Source organism: Aphelocoma coerulescens, chromosome 1 (genome assembly GCF_041296385.1).
Source record: "Aphelocoma coerulescens isolate FSJ_1873_10779 chromosome 1, UR_Acoe_1.0, whole genome shotgun sequence".
NCBI lineage: Eukaryota > Metazoa > Chordata > Aves > Passeriformes > Corvidae > Aphelocoma > Aphelocoma coerulescens.
Window position 1 is genome coordinate 100,447,889 of NC_091013.1, and position 18,461 is coordinate 100,466,349.

Below are 18,461 nucleotides of genomic sequence, written 5' to 3' on the forward strand. Positions count from 1 at the left end.
TCATAACTGGCAACTATGAAGAAAATCTGCACCTTGTAATCACTGTTACTAATTGCTAAAAATTCAGCAAACATTAGAAAAAAATCTGTTAAAGAAAACTATGAAAAATATTATTTTGACCTTATGTAGAGTTTATATAGTCTTTCATTTTTACTTGACGAGTGCAAACAAAAATTCCCTAAACCTTCTCTAAATCTGTTACCAGCAAATTCAGTGGCAGAGTGTCCAAAAGCAGGGAAAACAAATACTAACACAACATTTGCAGTAAAGTTTTAAATGCAGTTGGGTTTAGTCTGAAACCATTGTAGGTGGATGCATTTGTCATCAGTGGCTGCACATGTGATAGCCTGCATCTGTTATGTGTGTTCTGGGTGTACAGATCCGCATGGAGCAAATACAGTGTTTAATATTAATGCCTGAAGGCTGAGAAAAAAAGCTAATCAAAATGGCTGAGTTAAGGCTACCTGCTTGGTTTCGTTGGTAAGACAGAGTGTGTTAGACTACCATCTGTGCCCACTGCAAACAGATGGGCAGCAAATGGTATGATTTGCATAGTCCTCTTAAAAGGCAGTAAATTGGATAAAATGCTGTGGTGTTATCAATTTTTTTATCTATATCTCTGTAGGGTGTTGCTCAGGATCTTGGTTATGTGAAAGTAACTTTCTGGCTTTGGAACACACAGCCCTCTCATTTGTGATTGTTTGGTTTTCCATAACCTGCAGTATGCATTAGGGCAAGAGTATTATTCTGTCCCAGCTTATTCTCTCTCTAGCTTTTTACCAGATGGGTTTGTAAACAGATATGTTCCTTTTCGATTCCTGTATTTGTCATGCCTTTGACTGAACTGGTGTCTACACCAGTAAATGGCTCTGAAATACTGGCCCATGTGAACATAATCAATTATACTCTTCAGTCACTTCCACAGATTCCAGTTTTCATTCATTGTTGCCTTTCTTGGTTTTATCTGTATGTGTCAGTGAGCTTGCTGAGGTTTATGACTACCTGGGAAAAAAGAGGAAGCCCACTGTAAATGCAACCTTTTAATGTTGGTTTTTTTACTACTGCATGAAGTACCACCTCAAAATAGAGATCTTTCAGTGTAGCTGCCTGGCAATGTGGAGCTTTTACAGACTAATAACAATGACTTCTCTTTTGAAGGTGAATTCAGAGCTAGGTAGTTTCTCTTAATCATTGTATATGTGTGTGTGCGTGTATATGCATATGCAAGAGGAAATTTAAAATTATTGATATTCCACAAATGGAAGATGATATTATTCACCTACATGTGAACTAAATAATCTTTAAGGTCCCTTCCAACCCAAGCCATTCTGTTATTTGTGTTATTTGTGAAATGTTGCTAGAGTCAGTACCTCTTAGTAACTGCTTTTCACAATGTACTACTTCAGGTTTAGGGTTGATTGAGTTCAATCACATGTTGATTGTATTTGTATTCTGTTATTGGAACAGATAATTCTTGAAATCACAAAGACCTTGAAAGGCAGTCTTATTCAGAAGAGAGGAAACTATGTAGCCCTATGAGTTTTGTTTATTCTTATGGTATCAGTAGATACTTTGGGAAATAAAATAGCTTCTAGTATACAGGATTGCCATTAAATACAAGCTATCTATAAGCTTTAACCTGGAAGAAATCAAAGACTTGCCAAAAGCAAATTTTTCAGCCAATATAGATCATAATGAATATTTAGCTGTTCCTGAGATTAACTCCTACATAATTTGTACACATGAACAGAGAAATCTATGTCAAGAAAAATAAACATGATGAAGGTCATGGTAGACCAAAATTTCATGTTTATTGGTGCCAAAAAGGTTTGCATTTATAAAGTATTTCACGTGTAGCATCCTAAGACAGCAGCCAAGTGCATCAGTATTTCATCTTTACATAGTGGAGAGAAAAAAAAATGAGCTACTTATTTAACCAGCTGAATGAACGCAAGACATAATGAAGCTCATTGTAAAACTGAATCATTCTAGGTTCAAAACAAAGCCCACGAAGGTACTGTTTAATGAAGCAGTGCCCAGTGAATCTGCAGCAAATAGAAGGCCATAAAGGTTGGAATAGGTTGAGTGTCCTTTGTAAGGAATTCAGTGAGCACAGCTGCAAGCAGTTGGAGCTTTGTAGGGGGCGCTTATTTTTGAAGAGTAGTAGAGAAGTCTCAAAAACCAAAGCCAATATGATTTCCCAATTTGTTACTGTAATAAAGAGGTGGTGCACACATTTATTTAAAAACTGTATTGAATATAAGAAATTATGAAATGCTATATATGTTTTTAGATTGCATTAAAGAAACCATTACCAAGATGATGTGTAGCTATGGTTTTGATACTTGAAAGAAGTTGAGCACACATCCTAGACTATATATGAAAACACACAGGAACTATTCAAAGCTAAGAAAATTGCTGGTGACATGAAATAAAGGAGCTCAGAGTATTTTGCTTTTATTTATGAAGAAGATGGATAAGATACAGCTTTCAAAGCAGGAAGTTTCTGCTAATACAAAGTTATTTAATTTAGTATAAAAAGACATCATGTGGTGCAAAGGCTTGAAACTAAAGCTAAATGTATTGATTCCACATATAGCATGACATTCTTAACAGTGAGGATAACAAAACATTGGAGCAGTACACTTCAGAAATCAAAATACAGAATATCTCATGTAAAGAGAGAAAAAATCAGTTTGAACCCCAGTTTTGTACTTAGGCATTTGTTTAGGACTTGGGAATGTGGCATTTATTTGTACCAGAATATGTACTGTCCTTAGACAGAAAATTAATGTATGTGAGACTTGGAGAAACTCCATGAAGAAACTGTAAAAATATGTATTCCAGGAACTGAAAGTAGCTATGTTCAGAACTGCAAATCTAGGTGCTAAAGGTGCTGTTTCCATAATTGTTATCTTTTGACAAGATCCGCCCTGCGACACAGATACAACTGACTAACCTGGTTGGTTTGGTTGGTTAGTGGTGTGGTTGAATTCTTTGATCGTTCTAGTACTTGATTATTTAGATAAATACATTGGTGCCTTTTTAACTGATAAATCACTCAATTCAGTGGAATAAGTCTTCTGCAAGAAAAAGCTGTCCTATATTCGAGTTACACCCTAAGTCGGTTTTGCGGTTGGTTTATGTAATGGAGTAACACCAGCCCACAAGCATCTGCTCTTAGGGTGCTGTATAGTCCTACTCAAACATGTACCAGTCAGTGCAGATCAGATGACAAGGACTCGGAGCAGCAATGCTACTTTTGCAGCACCCCACAATTCCCAAATGTTTCAAAGGAGAGGCTATAAATGGAGATTGCCCATTTCTGTGTGTGCCATTTTAATACAATAGTAGATATGAGACCATGGTTTCCACTTAATAATTACAACCCTTTGCTTTAATGTTCATTTCAGTACATAGATTGCTTTTAGGTATGGAAGAAGTTAGTTAAGTACTCAAAAATTTGCTGCTTATTTACATAGCTTGGTGTTATTTTCTTCTATGGAAAAGTTTTGGTTTTGAAAAAGGTGCCATATGTAATTTAGGAGTTTTTACTTGACAGAGGATATCTGCTAACTGCCTTGGCATGTCTTGGAAGGAGGTTCTTTATGACACCGTATCTTCACTTCCTTGCCCTTGCAAAGAGGAATGAATCAGAATGCAGTCCTTGTTATTGCCAAAAGATTTGATCTCACACTACTAAAGAATCACTGTCTTAATGAAGAAAAACATGTTGTACCTCATCCCCTTGTGGTCCTAAGACATTAAATGCCTGCTGCAAGCAACAGTGGCCTCAACTCCATGAGCCCAGTTCTGAAGTATCTGCACTTTTGGTTCTCAGTGAAAACCCAAGACCTGAAAGTCTTTGGATTCCATTAGTACTAACCTCTGAGAAGAATGAGACACATCAGATATGTCTTTATCACATAGTGAAAATGAGTCATGGAATAAAAAACTGTGGGGTACTGTCGAAAGTGGATCATGCTATGAAAAGATTTGGTCATTGTCACCTCTCATCATGAATGCAGTCATTCCCTGGCAACATTGATTTCCAGGACGAGAGTGTAAGTTCTTGGTTACTAATGTATTATGCTGTCTTGGAAGTCTGCATCTTGGAAGATGAATCCAAGTACTTAAAATTAGTCATCTTAGCAACTGTTTTTTTCCCCCAAGTAATTATAAGCTTTGGAATATCAGGATGTTGAAATATTCAGTGAAAAAGTATTGTGTACAAGTGAATGAAGAGCAAAAAATCCTGTTTCACTCTCACAGATCTTAAAACCAGGATTAAGTGTAGTTTTCAGAAAGAACACTCTTCTTTTAGAATGTTATTACTATCACACTTTCACTGCTTGATGTACATAATTCTAATTCTGTTTGTTTTATTCTAAATCCCAAAAGACATCCAGACTTAGTTTTCATCTTTTTCCTGTTTATATATAAATTAGGATAATCTGGCATGGCTTTGAAGGCCCTTGGGAGATCCAACATACTGATAAGAGAGAAGATAGTGTCTAGCTTTTATTCTTGAAACCCATGGTGTCTACTCTGAGATATTCAGATACATTGGTCCCCCCTTTTAATATCCTCAAAGATATTCCATGCTCCCTGAGAGCAGAGTCATCATTTAATGAAAAGGCAGAAGTAAAAAGAGTAAAGTCAGTCCAAGGCCTGAACTGTAGGTACTTCTGCTGCTGTATGTCCTGTTGGAATACACTGCTATGAAAAGATTTGATGAGGTAAGGTTGTACTTCTCCATGCTTGGCAGCAAACATCGAATTTGCAGAAGATGGGCTCAAGTGCCAAGAACATGTGCCAAGTCATCATATCTCTTCAGCTCCTTCTGCTGGAAGGACCTCACTGCAGCTCCCAGAATGTTTGAAAACCACCAGCAGTCAGTGCTAATGCTGCTATTTAAGCATCAGTCCTCACTTCGAGGCAACTGGCCAGAATGAAGCAGACAGCACAATTTCTCTCTTATTTTAGTAATTTGTGAGTATTTTAGTAATTTGTCTTTCAGGGTGAACACTGATGCATATAAATGTGACTTTTTGGAGAGTGCTTTGTTTGTTTGGGATATGCTGAGTGAAATCATCTACTTTGTTAGGATGTTTCCTAGAAACCTGATTTAGCACGATACTGATGCTGAAGGGTGACAGCTGCTTAATCAGGGCAATGCAACTGTAATTTTCATTAAGGACAGTCGTTAAGTAGTGCCATGTATTTGTACTGAGTCTTAAACTCAGGTTAAAAAGAAAGCACTCATCTGTTAAAAATTCCAGGTAGCTTGTCCAGAAATCCCAGGTGGGTTGGTTACTTGCTTAGTTGGTTTTGGTACTTTCTCTCACGTTACAAGTGATTGTTAAATGTTAAAAAAGAGTGCCACAGAGCAGTCATTTGAAATGGCCTAGAGGGTTGCCATCAACCCTTAAAAAGTGCCTTAGGCTACAACACGTTTATTGTCCATTTTGAATAGGTTGTTTAAAAGTTGCAGGTTTTTACTATTTTATCAGTTATGATTGTATCCACGACTACAGTTTGGGAACAAGCAGCAAATGGAGTTACTTACTTTTTTCCTCTCCCTTGCTGTTCTGTGTAGTTATGGTGTTTTATATACAACTTCTCATCTATAAATACCAGTTTTATAAAACTCTGTCTCCAGCTTACAAACAGAGAAATGAAGGCTCAGGTAAGAAAAGATACTTTTTTTTCCCCTAAGGTTACCCACTAGACCGGTTGGCAAAATCAAGAGTAGAGTTCAGGTTGGCAAAATCAAGAGTAGAGTTCAGGTCTCTCAAGGTCAGTGGTATTCAATAAGCTGCTTGTTTAACTAATTGCTTCATACTTTGACCTTCTGAACCTCAAATTTGCTAATTTATGGATTATACTTCCCAGAGGCTAATATTAGAATGGTTTACAGCAAATCTTTCCACTGTGAAAGGGGAAGTAGAGATTCCAACATTTACCTGCAGGTAAAATAAGTGGACAGTTGGCTATTTTATTCAGGGCTTTACAATATGCTAATATGATTGCCTATTGCAAGTAGATAAGGTTCTATGTTGTAAAATCTTGTTTGTGATCATAATCCTGATGTTTTTAACATGTGAAGGTGTTTCATATGTTTCACACAATATGGTGTGTTGTTACTAATAATGTATTTCATATTTCTCCTTTTGCTTTACTTTTGATCTTCAGTAATTTTCTGGAACTACAGTTTCTTGTTAAAGTCTCTGACTAAGATGGGAAAGGCCATCATTCTCTAAGTTAGGGAGATGACAATTTAGCATGCACAGAAAAAGACCTGAAGAGAACAGATAAAAACTACATTCGTTATATATCTGGTCTTGATAAGTACAAAAATCTGGTATATTCATGTGTTATATAAACTAATAATGTATAAAAATAAATTTAAGATGCATCCTGCGGGATTTATGTGTTAATTCATGTACGTTGTTTCACAGGAAAAAAAACCAGGCAAGAACAGATCGCTCACAATTGCACGTTTCAAGCTGCTGATGTTGGTGCTTTAATTAGAATGGTGGAAAGTCGGCATGAATTCTTTTGTTTTACAGAAAGCAAGAAGAATTGAGGTTAATTAAAGGTTAATTAGAGTTTAATTGGTAGTTCTTTCTTTCCCTCTTTACTTCTGGTGATAACAGGAATGTTAGAATCCTTGACTTTGATGGCAACAGACTGGGCAGGCCTGGTGTTGATTGCTACTGCCAACATGAAAGTGGTGCTGCAGTTCTGCAGCTCCAGTTCTTAATCAATGAGGTAAGGACATATTTACTCAGATTCTTCTGTGTAAAGTTAGTTGAATAAGTCAATTCATGTTGTTGTAATTGGGTGATACAACTTCTCCCATTGACAAATTGTGCCAAGAAGTAAGTAGTGTACATCCAGAGGACATTCAACATACAGCCTTCTGGGATATTTATGGGACTGCACTCAGGGAAGAGTATTGCCTTCCTATACATCAATTTAAAGTACCGAACAAAAGGCAGTCAATGTATGAATGTGTGCAAGTAGATGTAAAACCCATTAAGTTACTAAATATGCTGCACAGTCCTGGTTCAAATAGAAATTAATAAATGAGCTCAATCTTTCTACCAAAATATATTGATGATTATTGGCTGAAAACTCAATAGTTGGGGATATGCTATTACTTGAAGCAAGGAAAAGCAATTGCAGGGATCATCAATCAAACCATCTTTGTAAATGGTTTGTCAAAATCAGGTTTAGACAACATGAAGAAACACTTGCCAGATTATAGCTTGCTCTGTGCAGAAGATGCTGAAGATGGGAATAGGCAAGAAGACTTTCTGGTGAATACAAATCAGATTTTTTCTTTTTAGGACCTTATAAATTGGCCAAATCTTAGTTCAGTTTTGATTTAATTTTCTCCCATGATGTAAGGAAACACTTCTAACAGTTTCAAGTCCTCTTTCTAAATGGGGAGATGTTAGAACTTCTCAGGGGAAGAGTTTTAGTTCTATGGGTCTTTTCAAACCTGAAAAATATTTAATTTTTTCCTACATCTATTTGGAGAAAGTAACTGAACCACAGACATTGCGGACGGAGGACTGAAACTTTAGAAACAGTCCAGTGAAATTCTTTAGAGAAATGCAGGAATGAGAACAGGAAGGCCAAAGTTTGAATCAGTATCCTTTCTTTTCATTAGGTGACCAGCAACCCCCCTAATACATAGGATTAATTTGATTTCTGTGGTGGACAGTCTTTCTGACTCTTTGGGAAATGAGAATTAAAGCATGGATTACACTGTATTTGAGAAGTCTCACCTCCATAAATTTCATTTGCATAGGTCAATGTTGAAAAGAACAGTTGCTAGGATTAGAGAAGTTTTATCAGTCAGTCATAGATTGTATGAAGTAATCTTTCCAGTTACATCCTTGCCCTTCTTCAGTATAAAGCATTTCCTTCTGTTTGGGCAATATGTTCCTCTCTGTGATACACAGGGGGTAGATCTGTGCTAGGTCTGATCTGAGGTGTAAGTGTAGTGAACCACTGCAGGAGCAGTAGGGAGCTTACTCTGCAGTTAATTTTCACATGTCATCAGTATTCTGCAGTGAGAAGAAAGGAAGTCAAAAGCAGGCAGAATAAGTTCACTCCAAACTGCTCAGTCAGATACAGGCCTGGACTTTGAAAGATGACCGTTTTTGGGACACCAGAAGCTGAACCAGTCTAAAGAGTATTTCTGATCTGTGATAAAGACTCTGTCCTTCTGTCTACATCTCTTAGTTCTCCCTAGGTCCTCTCCTCTTGCTACCTGTCCCTACTTTCTTATCTGCATCTCCTTTTCACAGTTCCCGTTTTGAATTTTCATCTTATCTTGATACGACTGCTAAGCTGTGCTTGGCACTGTCACTTACATGCCTGTGCATGCAGTAATCCCTTTATCCTTCAGTTATATCTTTAACACTCACCTTTTAAAGTGAGCATTGTCTGTTCTCCATTTTGTCAGTCTTTCTGCTTATGTGGAGAGACATGGGAGTTGGCTTGTGTGGGTACAAAGCTTTAATTTGAGTTTTATTTTAATTTTGGCTGATCTTGCACTAATTTAAAATGTTTACATTTACCAGATCCATTCAATTGTCTACTATTTATGGTAGAGTATTTTTGTTCTAGAAGAAAAAAAGGATTTTTCATAAACTGTCAGTTTTACAGGTAGATCATAAACAGTGAGGATCATATAAGAATAAGACAGAAAAATAATGTGTTGCTGTACTTTGTGTCTGCTCTAGGGTGCTTTGGTCAGTGCATGTGCAGATGATGCACTTCATTTGTGGAACCTCCGACAGAAACGACCAGCTGTTCTACATTCTCTGAAATTTAACAGAGAAAGGTAAGAATATATGACACAAAATAGATATCTCATTACAAAAATAACACTTCCTGGATTTCTTGTAATACATTTTGCCTTTCTACAGGTGGATATAGTTTTGCCTTGACTGTTTTTCTTTGAGGTTTGTTTCTGTGGAACAAAAACTTCACTTTCTCTTTCTTCAGCTTTCTCAGAACTACAAAAATTTGGTCTGCTTTTGCCAAAATGTTCTTCATTTTACTTCTATTTGCATGAACTGCTGTGAACAGTAATATGGATGTTTTTTCTTCAGACCGGACACAAGCACTCACTTTTGGGTGATCTGTTGTTCGGTAATAGACAGAATACTTCAACTGGCTGTATGAGGGTAATAATTATTTTCTTTACCTTGAAATTACTTTATTTTTGCAAAATACTGGAAGTCTAGCAGAAATAAGTTGTGAATTTGGGAAACTCTGGTAAGTGTAAAGTGAATCAGAGTGTTTTTCTAAATTTTACTTTATCAGTACCTAATCGTAGGAATCCCTACTGAAAATAGATTAAATGAGTGGTTGTAATTTTCAAACTCAAACAGGACCTGAGCACTTCAATCTGTATTTAATCACCCAAGTAAAACCTGATATGATGTTACAGAACTTCAGTGCTACACTTCAATTAATATTAAGAAAAAGTTCCAAGTTTCTATTAAGGAATCAGGGCAGTAGTCAGGAGACCAAGATTCAGTGCATAAATGCAGCAGTTTTTTTTAATTGGGAATTTCACTCATACTTTCATTCTCTCAGTATGTACGTTCAGTGTTTACTAAGGTGCAGCAACTTTTTTTGATATTTATATATTTGCTTGTGCAATGGGGAAAGATCCCAGTACTTCACCAGAGCTGTGAAGTAAACAGACTCATCAAGTCTTTAGCTGCAGCAAATCTGAAAATTATTATGGAAATACATTTTTCTTTGTTGTTTATTATCCAGATACAAGTCGTATTTGCACTAAAATGTCACCAAGGTGCATGATTTGTAGTGGGAAGTACTGCATAATAATCTGGGAAATATACAGCCTGATTCCAAAGAGTGTATAACATAGCAAAAGTGTATCAAGTGGTTTGGGACAGCGTGAGGGAAAATAAAAAAGAAAAGTTATGTGTGCATTTCTAGCTGCTTCTGAACAATAAGTTATCATTTTACATGTGGTGAAATGTTTGAATCTTGGTATTCTCATCAGGTAGGTGCATTATTCACAATTTGTCTTTGATAAATCTAAATATCATAGAAGTTATTCCACTACATCTTGGTCGAACTCTCCCAGCCAGCAATCTGACATACAGCCTAACCAATCATTGCTTGTAAGAATGCAGCCTCTGTTCATCTCTGCCTTCTCTTCAGAGATATTAACCATTATCTTGGTCAATATTTTATCAGCATTTCCTGCTAAAAGAAACTCACACACTTTTGTTGCTTTGCTAAGAGCAAAACATTTGTTATCCCACTTACCTAATATTCTTTCTTGTCTGACACCCTGAAACATTGGGCAAAATATTTGCAATGCAGTTGTTCAGAATACTAGAAAACTTTTCTCAAAACAAATTTTCTCTAGTGATGTTTTTGAACTGAGGTGCAAGATCCTAATCTGAGAATGTAGTTATTTGTAACAAATGCATAGCTGACTATACTGCCTTTTATCAAAATCTAGTGAGTAAAAAAAATACTGTTAGTTCTTTTATGTATATTTTATGTAACTAGTTCAATCGCTGCCATTTAAATAAATTTTATTACCACATCAAAAGCTGTGAGGCAAATATCCTGCAATATAGTATTGTCAAAGAAGTAAGTCCAGTTTTAAATTAAAAAAGATTTTTCCATAAATATGAAGAAATAACATTGTAGGCAGTTCATTTCTTCTCAGGGTTCTCTAAGAAGATGCCCTAAGCTTCTGGTTTGGTTTGGTTTTTTTTTTTTTTTTATTATTCAAGCACTTGGCTTCAGAGTGAAATCTCTTCATTTTTATTATATTTTCTTTTTACATCCATATAAATTTATTTTAAATCATCTAACTTCCAGTTTTCTGAGCTCAATTTCACACTTAGTATGTAAAATTCAACATAAGCCTCTGGGCAAGTAGGAAAAAAGTAAGGCTAAAGCCCTAATTAACCTTCTCACTTTGGAACATATATATGCCTAATAGAGCTAAGTCTAAAAGAGAACTTTAATTTTTTTCTGAATATATTTTTGGTGTTAGAGAACAGAAGCTATAACTTATGTGATGGTCAGAGAAACAGTGAATGAAATAATAGTTGCCTTAGCTATATGAAATCTGTGACAAAATGGATATAAGGGGAACTTGAGAAGCTGATAAAGTGATAACATCAAAATTGATTTTCTTCATGAAATTCAAAGGTCTGTCTTCCAAAAAGTAATGTTTTCCTCACTGTGGGAACAGTTAAAAATACTTCATTTTCATCCTTCCCTCTCCTCTTGCAGAAGGAGGTTAGGAGGAGGCAAGATTCATACTGAATAGGGATTCTTTTGCCTTAAGTTTGTGATCCAGTGAACAAGCTGGTTTTGATGTTTCTTAAATGGGGAAAAATGCTTTGACAGAAAACAGGTTTTAAAATACTGATGCATGTCTTCAAAAATACTAAGGTATTGAAAAATACCATACAGGGGAGTATTTAGAAAGTCAAAGGCTAGTTCTTTAAGGTCATTTTTTATATAGCTTACTTTTAGATTAGGTTGCTTTCACAGAGCCAAGCACATTATTGTTCAGATGCATTTTACCTATGAAAACGGGACATGTGAATCCTTCCAATTTTTCTATTTGCATGTGTTTCTTCAGGATTTTAAAAAAAATTTAATTTTATCCATCCATTATGTTTGTCTCCTTGATACACTGTTCGGTTTAGGGGTTTTTTTTTAACAAATGGCAGATTTACTTCATGAACTGATGCTATATAATGCACTTAAAATTCTAATATTTTATGTGTTTGTGATGATGAAGATAATTTTATTGTTCCAAGTGCTTGTTTTATTTGACTTTGATTAATTAACTTTTATGTAGCATCAGTTTATTCTGAGTTCTTACAGTATTTGCTTCATGAACCATAGAGCTGTTAGATTCTGTTAGATGGATGAATGCTACTTTAGTCTTTGGCTATTACTTACAATGCACCAGTCATCATATAGTTGAACTGTTTAATTTGCAATTTGCTTGTGCTTCTTGACATCTAAGACTGCAGGATAATGAGCTAAAATCTGCTCTTTAGCAGTGTTTCTGTATAGGTTTCTGCAATTACTTGAGTCAAGTCTCCCCAGGTGCATACATGCATATATCCCCTCTCTCCCTCCAATGAACGTAAAAAATGCTTGTTCTTTCCTTTGAATGTTGGTAAAAACATAGTTGTAAAGAGCAAAGAACACTTAAATGCAGTAGTCCTTCACTTAACATGTAGCATTCAGTATTAAGACTCTGAATGGTTTATGAATAATAATTCACAAAAAAAGTGCACCTTTATAGCCATTAAATCAGAGTTTACAGCCTCTCCAGATTTAGTTTTTTCTTCTTCTGACCTACTGTTAAACTAATGATGATGCAGCACTAGCAATAATAGTTCATAATTCACTGTTCCTTTACTAAATGTCTCTTTGGAGCAAGTGTAGAAGGAACACTGAAGAGACATAATGGCAAACTGGTATTTTCTGTAGTACAGTGTAATGCTCTGGACTTTTTTGGACTTCAGCAAATTATATGTCTTTGCCAAAAATATGTACTTATTTTATACAAGGTAATCATCTTAGATTTCTATTGCTGTAATTGGAATATAATACAATGCATTAAGAACTTTGAAGAAAATATAAATGTAAGCAATGTGTTTCAGTGCTTGGCTCTGTACCAAGAGCTGTAATGATAAGACAGTTACTCAAAGACATGTTTGACAGTAGCATATGGTTGATAATATATGATTTATGGTTTCTTTTACAAATGGGATGGACAGGTAAAACATTTTAAACTCTGTAAACACGCTATAAGAATCTCCTCAGTGTTTTTGAAGGTTAAAATTATGGACACCTTCCATATATTAGTACCTGTTTTTTCCTTACTTGATGTCATAGGAGAGGCAGATTCATCTTCGGTAGGCATTTTAGGCAAAATAAATAACTCAGCTACTGGAACTAGACACTGTCTCTATGTGCTGCAGAGAACATTAGGATTAAGCAAAACCACTGGAAACTATTATAGGTCTTCAATATTTTTAATATAATCAGAGCAGACTTAAGCAAGTACAGCTTTAAATACACAACAGTTTACATATTCCTGTTTAAGATAAGTACAGCTGGGGGAGGAAAACCAGCAAGGATTGCAGTGTGAAATCCAGGTCCTGTAAGCCAGCAGGCACTAGTTGCACTTACGAACACAGTTCATCTCCTGTCATTTTGAAGCTGAGCTGGTTCAGTTGTATTGACTGACACGGGGGGAGCCCTCCTCTCTTTCTCCTTTTAGCCATTGCTGACTGGTGTGGGACCAATGAGCCAACAGTGCTGCAGCAGCTTGTCCACTGACTTACAGCAGCATACATGAGCACAGTGTGACATGGAGTGTTGGGTCTTAAGGTCTACCTGCATGCACTCCACACCAATGCCATGACAATACAACAAGTGCCCTTCTGAGGGGAGTCACCAGGTGACACAATCTGTGTAACTGGCTTTGGGACTCTGATCTGTAATATTTTCTTCAGTGTTAAGGATATGCTGGCACAGAGCAAGAGGAGCCTTTTAAGTGGGCGACTTTTAGAACAGTTCTGTTAACTGTAACTCACTATTAGTTAGATTTGACTCCTACAGTTGAGATTTTGCAGTATTTGAACAAGATGATTGAGAGTATTACTCCAAATGCTTGGAAACAAATTAAAACAAACCAAAACCAAAAAAAATGGATGTTTTTGAATAAGGTAACATTTCTTGGGTCTATATTCTTTCCTGACAGTAGCTGAATCTTATTTTATTTGCCTTACTGTATCTTTGCAGGATTTTGTGTCCTGTGTTAAGAGCATTTTAAATACTTCCTCTCTCCTTTGCAAATAAACATCATCAAAATGACAGTAAGAGGTTATTGAATGGTGACTGGCTGTGCAGTCTCAGCAGTACCTGTGTCTATTTATTTGTGTTAGGGAGCTTGTGGGTCAGTTAAAGTAGATCCTCTGTCTCACTGCCTGTTCAAGGAGCTGCATTCCTGTGATAGCTTGCCCACTCACAAATTAACCTCCTGGTTAATAGTGTACAGCTGCAAACTCTGTTTATGCACTTTGAAATTAGTCAGAGGTCTGTCATCAAGCAAGGTACTGTACAGTTGCACAGTCATGCTGTACAACAAAACAGATTCTGATTACATGGTGTGGTCTAGCACTCAACTATTGCAAAGAACCATAGAATTCAAATATAAAGCAATATTTCACCATAAAAACGTTCCACAGTTTCTGGAAAGGATGTAAATTTTCTCAGGTTTATGATGGAAACATCCGAGGAAACCAGAAGAAGCCATGTGATTGGCATTCACTTCCACATCTTGATGAAGATACTACAAAACTTTCTTCTGCAGGTTTTGGTTTGAGGTTTTGTTGTTCTTTTTGTTATTGTGTTGTTGTTGTTCCGGTTGGTTTTGGCAGTTTTTGGTTGGTTGGTTGGTTGGTTGGTTGGTTTTGCATGTGTAGTGTGGTCTTGCATCAGCATTTGCCACTTTTGAAAGAATGGTGCTCAGGGTTTTCAAAACCCAATATTTTTATGCAATTATTGATCTTGAAAAGATTTCTGAAGCTCATAAAAACCTTTGTTCTAGGGGGCTATGCCTTAGCACTTCAGGACAGATAAATAACCTCTGTCAGATGTCACTTCAGAAAGACAAAGGACTGGAAAGATTCTCCAGTGAGACTGACCCAAATTATGTTCATGTATTTATTTACTACATGCCTTTGCTTTCTCTGTTAAAAAACAAAACAAAACAAAAACAGACAAACAAAATAACCAAACCAAAACAAAAAAAAATCATTCTTTTTTTACATATTGCATCATGTTATGGAAGATTTTGTAGTGCACTTGACCTGTAGGATGAATGAGAGCCATAAGCTCATCCTGGAAAGTGGCATGCAGCCTAGCTGAAATGAAGAACATCTTGGTTATAAAAAGAAATCAGGCACAAGCATTTTTTTGTCTTCAAGACAAATTGGCTAAGCAATCAAGAAAGAGGAAAAAATGCAAGACACAGATTTGCTCATTCATACCAAGAATCAACAGGTTTGATTTGCTAGGTTTATGAGACTGTGCAATTCCACTGAAATAGAATGGAAATTTACATGATTCCTAAAATTTTAATAGATCTTAAACATGTGAGCCTTCTCTTGGAGTGGAGCTGAAGGGACCTCCTCAGTCTGGTTCCCTCAGTTGTGCACCAGAGAACTCATATACCTCCCTTTATTAAATGAACAAGCTGACTATGTTGTACATTAAGGGCTGCTGGTGCCATATGATCCCAGTAAGAAAGGCACTCAAGGCCCTGTAAGTTAGCTTCAAAATGCTGTTTATATGAGCTAGCACTACAAAGAATGGGAGAAGAGCATAGGAAATCTGGCATCCCTGTAGATGCTGGGAGCCCCGAGTTGTGCATCATCACACAGGCCTTCAGTCAGCAGGTAACCCATCCATAGAAAGGGTTACCCCATTTTTGTTGTCCAAGTTATTGTAGGATTTTCTTCTAAGGAGAAGGCTGTGTGCATTATTCCTACTATCAAACAGAAAGGACATTAATGCTAAAACTTGCTTCTGCACTGTTGGTGCGACCCCCAAGCAGGAGCTGCCTGCAGGCTTCTCAGTGACAACAAGCTGCCTGTGTTTATCCGGCTTCCAAGGGGTACATGCAGCTGAACACAGCCCAGAGACCACACTGCACACGCAGCCCCTGGCACCTGCTCGGTGTCACTCGTGTGTGGATCACCAACTCCTCCACATGCAAGAGTCCCCCAGCCAGGGCCTTGCACTGTTATATAACTACTCAAGATGAAATCCACTGTTTGCTGTTCAGGAAAATTGTTCCATGTCAGCTTCATTCTCCTGATGGAAAGAAACCTTACAGCTTTGAGGCTAAATGTATTTTTATGGCTCTTTTATTCCCATTTGAGATGATATTCTGGTATCCACATTGTCATGCATTTTAAATATTTTGTCTCTCCTTTGCAGATAAACAGCTCATTCATATACGTTCACAACCTGATTTTTTGGTTTGGGGGTTTTTTTCACTAAAAAAATCAAGATTCTGTGTTTTTCTTTATAAGTTTTTGTCTTCATTCCCTTTTCTTTTCTTTGGGCCTTTTTTCTCATATCAGTTCTGTCTGAGCTGATGATTCATCAAAGAAACATATTCTAGATAGGGTCCCATCTGTGCTGTGGCCATTGACAATACCATTTTCATTTGTAATCTCTGCAGGAGTATGTTTACTGATGCATACAAAAATGGCATCTTCCTTTTATGTGGCTTCATCTTACCCGTGTTTGTGGTCTTGCTGTGATTGACTAATACACCCATTGCACTTCTTCCCTGATGTATATCTAGTGGCAGGGAATGTGCTGCTTTTCGTTGCAAGCCTTTAACAGTGGAAGCAAAGCAAGACAAGCAAAATTGAAATTACCTTTTTCCATCACTTCTGTATCATGAGTTTTAACCCTAAAGTGGAAGTTCTTTGAAGTTTGAGGCTGTGCCCTTTGCATTTTAAATTTAATTCCATTTCTTGTACTTTACTCATGCAGATTGTCCTTCCTCTGTAGTATTGTCTCCCTAAGAGGTTTCATTAGTATTAGTACCAAGATTACTTGTGAAATTACAACAGCTGTAAAACTAATTCTTGAGAATCTCTTAAATAGCCAATAAAAATTCCCTTTTTCAGTGAAACCAAGCATAAAATAGAAATAAAAATAGAATTTTATAGTGATGTTTTTTATAAGTGCTGTATTGAGTTTTGATACATGCTATATTTCCTATAATTGGAGTATTCTGGAATAGCCTACCTTTGGTGACCCTACCTTCCATATTTTGCTATAATTTTTCAGAATTTTCCTTTTGAAGGACAAAACATTTTGAAGGACTCAAAGCCTTGGTTAGTGTATATTTTTAAGTATAGGTGAGAAAGTAGTAATAGCATTACAGTCAGAACATCATAGATAACAACATAGCTTAACTTTATCAGGTTTAGTTTTTTATGCGTACCACCTTGGGTGGGATTTGTAATGCAGTCTGAGAGTTGGTGCCACTGCAGAAAAAGTGCTGCAAGAGCATAAGGTGGCTAGTCTAAAACCAGTTTGGTTTCTTTATGCTTACATTACACGAGGGTAGATGCTGCTCTAAAATAAGATCACAGAAGTCCTGGTCATATTTGTCATTCTAGAATATTAGAAGGATCTCTGTTTATATCCAGATCCAAACTTGAATTTAAGAATCTCTGTTCTTTTTTAATGGTGGCTTTTACAGTCTTTCCCCAAAGTAATTTTTAGTCCATCAGGATTCTGCCAATATGATTATTGTCAGTTTCATTTCAATGAAAAAGTCCTTAAGTGCATTATGCCACAGTATCTGCTTCTATATGTGTTTGTTAAACAACTTCTCTGAGGGCAAAATGCCTAATATGCTACATCTGAATTACATCTGAATTAGAGATAGCAGCTGTCTTTGATAGCAGAAGGGCAAAAATCCCCTGAAAGATGACTTAAAACCAGTCACTTCACACATGTGCACATGAAACCGTCATGGCCCATAGAACTGCTGGAGAAAAATGCATAGCTGGCACAATTACCTGGGGACTTCAGAACAGTACAGGGCCCTCTGGCCTGACAAACCCCTCTTTCCCAATCTGCATCTTCCTTTGGGTCTCTCTGGCTGTAGTTCCTTGTATTATTTCTCTGAGAAAAAAACCAATGTCTTCAAAATTCCGTTTTGCAAAATATCTTTGAGAAGTTGTTTTTTTTTCTTTCAATATGGAAGAAAAAAATGTCCTGGATTATTTAAATTTTATGTCACCTGGCCACATCTGATTGTCTGCCTCGGTAACTTCTGTGTGGGTTTCTTTCTTCTGGGAAAAAGTCCTAATGAGGAGACATAATGTTGCTGTATGCTGTCAAACCTTACATCATATGCTGAGCAGTGTGCTTGTTGTTTCTAATGCTTTGTAAAAAATAAAGCATGTTTTTCAGTAGAGTTATGCTTTTTTGAGAAAACACAGGGTAACATGTTATGCTGTTTTCACATAGCAGCTATGTTGCCAAATTGCTCTGAGGCCAAGTTTGGATAACGAAATTTAAAATACATGCTCACAGCTATACATTGAACAACTGTGTTTCATGGTCTCAGTCATAACAAATGAGAGGCCAAATACTGTAATACAAAAATGCTTCATATTAGACAACAGAAAAAAAAGTAAAGATGTCTTTTAAAATGTAAGCAAGTTCAGGCAGCCTAAACAGTCTACACTATCAGTTGAATTTTCTTGTTACAGTTATAGTGTAGATACAGGAATGATATGGTTTTCTCTTTTGAAGTTTTCAAATTAGAGTTTTGAAATACCTTTCAGGGTTCTGTTCAGATCTTTCCA

The 18,461-nt window shown here is 36.5% G+C and overlaps 1 protein-coding gene across 3 annotated transcripts in view; it reads left to right on the forward strand.

Annotated features, from left to right (window-relative positions):
- Positions 1-18,461, forward strand: part of STXBP5L (syntaxin binding protein 5L) — a 191,711-nt gene that overhangs the window by 61,885 nt on the left and 111,365 nt on the right. For all 3 annotated transcript variants that reach the window (XM_069021293.1, XM_069021288.1, XM_069021303.1), the window contains exons 3-4: positions 6,693-6,774; positions 8,763-8,863. In XM_069021293.1, coding sequence (XP_068877394.1) covers positions 6,693-6,774; positions 8,763-8,863 — 183 coding nt within the window. The remainder of the gene's footprint in view (positions 1-6,692; positions 6,775-8,762; positions 8,864-18,461) is intronic.